The sequence below is a fragment of the Perca fluviatilis genome, chromosome 23 (assembly GCF_010015445.1).
Source record: "Perca fluviatilis chromosome 23, GENO_Pfluv_1.0, whole genome shotgun sequence".
NCBI lineage: Eukaryota > Metazoa > Chordata > Actinopteri > Perciformes > Percidae > Perca > Perca fluviatilis.
This window is the reverse complement of record NC_053134.1, coordinates 2,477,692-2,486,278: the sequence shown is the minus strand read 5'-3', so window position 1 is coordinate 2,486,278 and position 8,587 is coordinate 2,477,692. Positions and strand designations below refer to the sequence as shown.

The following is an 8,587-nucleotide window of genomic DNA, read 5'->3' as shown; positions in this document are numbered from 1 at the left end:
AGTAGATCCCTGTACAGTTAGCGTTAATAGCTAAACCCAAGGCTAATTTCTCTGTTTACTTTCATTTGGACTCAGTGTTTGATTAAGTAGTTTGCTAGTTAGCTAGCCAAACAGCTTGCTTCATTAGCCGACAAACCGACCCATCAGTAGATCCCTCTGTAGGAAGCTGCAATAGCTAATCCGAGGGGCTAATTTACGCGTTTACTTTCATTTGGATCTATAGACAAGCGTTTATATAAATAGTTTGCTAGTTAGCTAACCAAACAACTTGTTTAGTCAAATTGAACCATCAGTAGATAGCTGCAAAGGCTAATCCAGGGGGCTAATTGTTGTGTTTAGTTAGCTAACCAGACAGCTAGCTTAGTTAGCTGTCGGGTTGCACCATAAGTAGATCTTTACGCATGTGGACACAGTCAGAATGGACACAAATTTGTGAAAATAATGTGTTAAAACACACTAGAATGTTCCTAAATGTCAAACTCGAGAACCTGCAGACGTATGAAAGAAAATACCAAATAGTTTCTATGCAAAATAATCCATATTTCCAATTTCTGTATCTTGCTCAGTGTGCACTGCAGCCATGTGTCATCAACCAGGACAAATGTGAGTCTACGTAGGCCCAACACATCTGGCCCCTAGAATAACGAATATATTCATATCTTTATCGAAACATAGCAATCTATAACGTCTCCTTTTTCCAGGTGTGCAGGGAGAAGTGCATCTTTATGGCAGGAGAAGATAAGGAGCACGTAGTAAGCTCTTTGTTGTCTATTGTAACGGGAGGCACTTCAGTCAATTCTAAAATGAGACGGGGTTCAAGGCACTAGAAACTAATTTTAGATATATCTATGAAATGTGTTAGATATCACGGCTTTCCTTCTTCGAGCTGTTTTCAAAAGCCAAGAGCGAGAAAAGTAAAAATCCGGTCACAAATCACATACAAATGACCCCATGCACTCCATCGTCAAAGACCAAAAAGCTTGAAATAAAAAAAAAAAAAGGAGGATGTTATTTCTGAAGTGTCCTTTTTTTTTTTAAGAGCTCGTCAGATACGTCTCTTGTGATTTTTTTTTTTTGTTTTTTGCTCTTTTAAGCAGATTTGTCCCATTTTTTTCGGCAGTTAGCTCCGTCATGCACCGTTATCCTGTCGTTACGCTTGACAGTAACGAGGAGAATCATCATCATCATCATCATCATCATCATCCACCAGCTCCCGAGGTCCCTCCACAACTGCAAGCAATTTAATACTGTAGTCATGCATTGAGTATACAATAGCTATAACCATAGCTAATTAGGCCATAATGCTTTAGTATTGTTGACATGCCATGATCTTCGGAAAAAAAAGAAGTGTTCCTGTTCCCTTAATGCGTTTAACATTCAACACGTAAATGCTTTAAATAATAATAATAATAATAATAATAAATAGCCAGTGCACTTTTGGTGAAAACAAATGAGAAAGAAAAAGTAGAAAAATTTCAGGGGTGGGTAGGGTGATAAAAAGATGAAATTCAAAGAAAGAAACCCAAAATGTAAAAAAATAAAAATGAGGTAACGTCTTGTCTTGTGCATGCCGATATACGAGAGAAGAGAGAGTCTCCACATGCTTTTATATAAAGGAGTGTTGCATGGCGTCGTACAGGGAACCTCCACCGGACCTGTAGCAGCAGCAGCAGCAGCAGCAGCAGCAGCAGCAGCGGGAGGAGGCAATAATCCTCCACAAGGCCTCGGCACACTTCCTGTTTGTTTTTCTCATAAGGTGCCTGAAAAGCATCCGGTTTTAGTTTTCCCGAAAAAAGTCCCTGGATGTGCCACAGAAAAAACACAACTGTAATCCACTCGCAATGTGTCGTCGATGTCGGACGTGTTCTTCAAGTCTCAGCTGGGCTTTGTTGTTGTTTAGTTGGGTGTTTTTTGGGTCTTTTTTGCACAAAGCCTGGGAGGTGTCGGGGAGATTTTCTTTGGATAAATTTCTTAAGTGCTTTTTAAATCTTAGCAACTTTTGTTCTCTCAATGTAAGTCATTTGATCTTTTGAATTTCTATATTCAACTCTGAAACTTTCGTGTTTGCAACTAGAGCTGCAACGATCAGTCGACTATAAGCGGAAAAACGAGAAAGAAAAGAATCGTAGCCAACTAGTTTGAAAATCTATTGATCGTTTAAGTCATTTTTCACAAAGTAATGGCAGAAAATGACATTTTCAGCCTCTCAAATATGCAGATTTCCTGCTATTTTTCTGTTTTTATATCATATTAAACTGAACATCTATCAGGGTTTCCACCAGGAAAGTTGTTTAGCCCGGTGGCAAGTGTCTTTTTTTTCGGCCAGGGCCCGGCTGGGGGCCAGTTACAGACTGATGGCAGCGTTAATGTACACCCCAATAGTTTCATGGGAAGAATTGCGATATTGAGAATTTAAAAAAGCTATAAGACAGATTCCTTAAAGCCAGACATTAAGGCTACGTATACACGTGGCCGGCTATTTTCATAAACGGACATTTCACCTTCTCCGTTTTCAAAAATAACATCGTGCACACCTGTCAGTACCCGTGTATATATGTCATCAACAGCATATATATATGCCAAACATACATGCCAAACCTGTAGGTGGCAGTGTAACGAGAAGCTCAAGCCCACGTTAGCCAATCAGAATCCCGAAAATAGCAACAACAAAGGCAAATTCTCTGTTTGCGTGCAAACGAAGGCAAATGTCTCCATTTTTCTAAATAACCACGTATGTGTAAACAAGGTCTAGTCAGTGCTAAACTTTGACTATGTCTAAGTTCCCAACCGAGCTGTAACGGTAGTTTAAAAAACGCCTTAAAATACATTAAAACTAATTCCCAGTGGCTTAGTCCCCGAGTTTGCAATACACCGGGGGGAACCCTAAACTATTACATTAATAGCCAACTACTTTAATAATCTGTTAATAGGTTTGAGTCACTTTTTTATGAAAGAAAAGTCAAACTTGTGTGATGTCAGCTTGTTAAATGTGAGTATTTTCTAGTTTCTTCTCTCCTCTGGGACAGTGAATTGAATATCTTTTGAGTTGTGGACAAAGCAAGACGTGATGACATCACCTTCGACTTTGAGAACCATTTTCTGACATTTTATAGAACAAACGATTAAGCAATGATGAAAATAATCCTTAGTTGCAGCTCTACTCACAAACACTTTGGGACTATTTATTCCTATCTTGCACTGCACTCTTTTTTTATTCTCTCGTTCAAATGTTATAATCCATTTGAACTTATCTTCTGTTTTATTTGAATCCTTATATATTAAATCTTGCTCTAAAATGACTTAATTTTCTTCCTTTGTAAACAAAAATGCTCCAGAAGAAGATTTTAAGAAGTGCTTTCTTCAAAAACCAGCTGCAATTATATAAAATACATTTGCGAGACGTCAAAGAGAACATTAAGTTGTACCTAAATGTAAAGTTTGAGTATTTGCAACAGAAAAAGAACGGTACAAATTGGTGCAACAGAGACTAAGATATCCAGACTTCTGTCTCTAAATCTGGGGAAAAACTCCAATAACACTTGCTGGCTCCTACATTTCTCATAGTGCAACTCGATAATAACTACCATAACGTCTCTCGTTGGACCTTTCTTCGCCTGGTAAAAAGCTGGTAATTTTGGAATGATTAAAAATCGAAGCACCAGAGCAGGTGGCATTAATCCGTCTCTCCCTGCCTGGCAAACACCCACATCTGTCAAACTGGAACAACTTATAAAATAAATTAATTTATCAAAAATATCCCCCAGACACCTGCTGATCTTTGTGCTATTGCCAAAACAAGTCCGTCATTACGTGAACCACTACCCTTTTTATGAATTGGATCATGTGTGCCTGGAACTTTTGAAGTCTTCACACACGTTTGTATGTTTGTTCGTTTGTTTGTTTGAATGAGTCAATGCAAAAGAAAGGAAGAATAAAATGCACCAATGGAGATAAAGCATTGAGATTATTTCTACAATATTTACACCGGTGCGCCGGACGGCCGCCTCACACGTCGGTGAGCAGCTTCCCCTTGTTCACGCAGTTCTGGGTGGGCGCCGTGCAGTTGGCAGTCCTGAGGTTGGCTTCCCTAAAGTTATCGATGCTGTTGTTCATGTCCTCGTCTATCTCCATGTACTCCGACTTGCTCACGCCAGACGAGCTGCGGCGGCTCGAGTTGGTGTCCGACGCCAAGTTCTGGTTGCTGACGTTGAGCAGCTGCGCCTGCTCCTCTCCCTCCGTCTCCCGGTGGTAGAAGTAGTTGAAGTTGGACACGATGACGGGCACGGGCAGCGCGATGGTCAGCACGCCGGCGATTGCGCACAGCGAGCCCACGATCTTCCCTCCGATGGTCACGGGGTACATGTCCCCGTAGCCCACGGTCGTCATCGACACCACGGCCCACCAGAACGCGTCCGGTATGCTGGTGAAGAACGACTCCTTCTCCTCGGCCTCGGCGAAGTAGACGGCGCTGGAGAACAAAATGACGCCGATGAAGAGGAAGAAAATGAGCAAGCCCAGCTCGCGCATGCTCGCCTTGAGAGTTTGCCCCAAAATCTGGAGCCCCTTGGAGTGCCGGGACAGTTTAAAGATCCTGAACACCCTCACCAGGCGGATTACCCTGAGAATAGCCAGAGACGTGGCCTGTTCCCCTCCTCCTTTCGCCTCCTTGCCGTCCTGATCGTCGGCCAGCTCCGTTCCGAGCGTGATGAAGTACGGGATTATGGCCACGATGTCGATGGAGTTCATCATGTTTTTAAAGAACGCCGCCTTGCTGGGACAAGCGAAAAAGCGCACTATCAACTCAAAGGAGAACCAGATGATGCAGAGCGTCTCCACGACGAAGAAAGGGTCCGTGAGGAAGTTGGCTTTGTAGTACACCGTGACGTTCCCGACCATGCGCATCCGCTGGCTGGGATCCTCCTTCAGCTCGGGTAACGTCTCCAAACAAAATATGACGATGGAAATAAGAATGACCATCACCGAGACGATGGCGATCCCCCGCGCGGGCCCCGAGCTCTCGGGGTGCTCGAAGAGGAGCCAGATCTGCCGCTGGAACTCCTTCTCCGGCAGCGGTCGCTCCTCCTCGCGAATAAATCCTTCGTCCTCTCGAAACTTCTCCATGGCCTCCGCGCCCAGTTCGTAAAACTTAATCTCCTCCGAGAACATATCCAGCGGCACGTTGACGGGCCTCCGCAGCCGCCCGCCGGACTGGTAGTAGTACAGTATGGCGTCGAAGCTCGGCCGATTCCGGTCGAAGAAGTACTCGTTTCGTAAAGGGTCAAAGTAGCGCATTCGCTTCTTCGGATTCCCGAGCAGGGTCTCGGGGAACTGCGCGAGCGTCTTGAGCTGCGTCTCAAAGCGCAGCCCGGAGATGTTGATGACCACGCGCTCGCAGCAGTCGTGGTCGTCGTGGTCGTCGTCCGGCGGGTACAGGTCCTGCGGGTGTCCCGGCAGGGTGGAGGTCTCGTCCATGTTCTCCGTGGACACCACGGTCATCCTGGCGCACGGCGCGGGGAAAGGGGCCCGGAAGAGGAAGCGGCGCCAAAGGGGCGAAAGGGGGTGCGGCACAGGACTGAAAGGAGGGGAAGGCGAAGGAGCCTCTACTGAGGCCGCGAGGCGAGCAGAGCCTCCCTCTCCGTCACCATCACCATCTTCTTCTCCTCCTTCTTCTCCTCCGATGGGCTGAACATCTTTCTTTCTCTCGGCAAATGCTTCGTCACCTGCAAAGAGCGTGAAACGAGAAGATGAATTCTCGCCGAGCACATCTCAGACCTGCATTCACAAGCCCCGGTTTCTATATCTCCGAGAGGAAAAACATCATGCAGTACAGTACAGCCTGTGCTGCAGTTTCTGCTTCTTCTGCTTCTCCTTTTTTTTTTTTTTTTACCGCATACATCAGTATTCAAGTTTGCTGCGCTTCCTTTCTGCGCACATCATGCAGGACCCCCGCTCTCTATTCAGTCCCATACCATACCATCAACTAGTCAGTCACATTAAGCATTCTACACATTGAAATGACATTTAAAATGACATTTAAAATGGAAAATGTGCTTTTTAAGAGATGGAAATGATGCATAAGACATATGTAGCCTACCTGTGCTGAGTTGGAGAGCAGCAGATGCACAGCGCACACCTTTTCCCCCACCTTGGCTTTTTAATACTGATATCCTTTTACAGCTTTCTCTGAAAGATTAATAGACTGTTGTCTTGGCCAACATCCGTATCCTCTTGGTGTAGGTTTTCAGCGTCGATCGGAGCAGCCCGCAGCAGAGAGAGGAGGCTTCAGACGGCTTTGAACCGCGGCTCGGCTGCAACAATCCCAACCGACAGTTTACCAAAATCATGCTGGAAATAGAAAAGCCGGACGCAGACGGAGACTTTAAGACAAAAAAAAGGCCGATATAAAACGCTGGATCCAGCGCCCGATCTGATGGGGAGAAATGGACACTGCAGCATCAGCAAAAGATAAAATAAAAAATCTGCTCTGTTCTTGTTGTTATACTGCGGTAAAAATAAAAACACGGAGGCTTTTGAAAGGAAAATCCGGTTTAGGGTGCCGCTCTATAGGCGCATGAATAAAGCATGTGTGTCCTGTAATTTGGAAGCATATTGCAGGATTTCATGTAGAGGGGAAAAAGAAGTGAGTGAAGGAGAAGAGGGAGGGAGGGGTTAGAGGAGAGAGAGAGAGAGAGAGTGAGAGAGAGTGAGAGAGAGTGAGAGTGAGGGGAAGGGAGAAGAGAGGTGGGGGGGGGGGGGGTTTCGACGCAATGCAGACAGACTGTAAAACACAGTTGGCTCTACAGTATCTGCAAAAACCTGCTCCACACCTGTAAACTACACATGCAGAAGCACCATATCATTAATGATTTTTTTTTTTTTTTTTTTTTTTTTTATATTTTTTTTTTTTTTTTTTTTTTTTTTTTTTTTTTTTTTTTTTTTTTTTTTTTTTTTTTTTTTTTTTTTTTTTTTTTTTTTTTTTTTTTTTTTTTTTTTTTTTTTTTTTTTTTTTTTTTTTTTTTTTTTTTTTTTTTTTTTTTTTTTTTTTTTTTTTTTTTTTTTTTTTTTTTTTTTTTTTTTTTTTTTTTTTTTTTTTCTCAGTATTTTTTTTTTTTTTTTTTTTTTTTTTTTTTTTTTTTTTTTTTTTTTTTTTTTTTTTTTTTTTTTTTTTTTTTTTTTTTTTTTTTTTTTTTATGCATTTGTTGTGTGTGTGTGTGTTTGTGTGTTTTTTGTTTTGTTTTTAGTAATAAGAAGTGCATTTATATTAAACTATCTTTTATCTGTCTAATTTATCTACTATTTATTAATTTATTACTTTGCATCGATAACATTGGACCTTGGATCATTGAATCTTTACATTGATCCAGATCAATGTATTCCTATTACATAGGCGTAGATTTTTAGGGAAGATGCAGGGTATACAGGGTATATATTTATACGAGGTAGTTTTGTCCCCCTTAAAAAAATAAAGACAACTGTTCAGCGTGCTCTTGTCTTTTATGTAGATTTAAACTTTGAAACTTCTGGCTGTAACACGGTCTCATTCTGTAACAGACTTGTTGAGATGTACATGATTCCTAAAAAGAAATTTGCACCGTAACTTGATGCAGAAAAGGCTCAAATTGCTGCAGAAAAATTCAAAAGAATGCAGAAAAATTAAGTATTTGACGCTCAAAACTTTACAAGCAATGACCCCCAAACGCCCCAGGTTATAATGTATGTCCAACATGACATCATGACTTTGCGTAAACACACACGTCTGCTTTCTTAAAGGGATACGCCACCGTTTGTTGAAATAGGTCTTATCGCGGTCTCCCCTAGCTGTAGATAGGTGGGGTCTCCTCTAGCTGTAGATAGGTGGGGTCTCCTCTAGCTGTAGATAGGTGGGGTCTCCTCTAGCTGTAGATAGGTGGGGTCTCCCCTAGCTGTAGATAGGTGGGGTCTCCTCTAGCTGTAGATAGGTGGGGTCTCCTCTAGCTGTAGATAGGTGGGGTCTTCCCTAGCTGTAGATAGGTGGGGTCTCCTCTAGCTGTAGATAGGTGGGGTCTCCTCTAGCTGTAGATAGGTGGGGTCTCCTCGCTGTAGATGTAGGTGGGGTCTCCTTCTAGCTGTAGATAGGTGGGTTTCTTCTAGCTGTAGATAGGTGGGTCTCCTCTAGCTGTAGATAGGTGGGTCTCCTCTAGCTGTAGATAGGTGGGGTCTCCTCTGGCTGTAGATAGGTGGGTCTCCTCTAGCTGTAGATAGGTGGGTCTCCTCTAGCTGTAGATAGGTGGGGTCTCCTCTGGCTGTAGATAGGTGGGTCTCCTCTAGCTGTAGATAGGTGGGTCTCCTCTAGCTGTAGATAGGTGGGTCTCCTCTAGCTGTAGATAGGTGGGGTCTCCTCTAGCTGTAGATAGGTGGGTCTCCTCTAGCTGTAGATAGGTGGGGTCTCCTCTAGCTGTAGATAGGTGGGTCTCCTCTAGCTGTAGATAGGTGGGGTCTCCCCTAGCTAGTTTCGGCTAGTGACGTAGAAAGCCGTGCAGATTCTGACCAGCTCACTAGGAGACTGAAGGCAGGACACATTCAGAAACCGTATCTCACTCAGAACACC

The 8,587-nt window shown here is 43.2% G+C and overlaps 1 protein-coding gene across 1 annotated transcript; it reads right to left on the bottom strand.

Annotated features, from left to right (window-relative positions):
- Positions 1–1,025: 1,025 nt before the first annotated feature.
- On the bottom strand, positions 1,026–6,641 carry kcna1b (potassium voltage-gated channel, shaker-related subfamily, member 1b). Its single transcript, XM_039792294.1, has 2 exons — positions 6,095–6,641; positions 1,026–5,720 (listed from the first exon to the last, which is right to left on the bottom strand). Exon 2 carries the CDS (start codon positions 5,494–5,496, stop codon positions 4,006–4,008), a length of 1,491 nt encoding a protein of 496 aa, XP_039648228.1. The 5' UTR covers positions 5,497–5,720; positions 6,095–6,641; the 3' UTR covers positions 1,026–4,005.
- Positions 6,642–8,587: the final 1,946 nt, after the last annotated feature.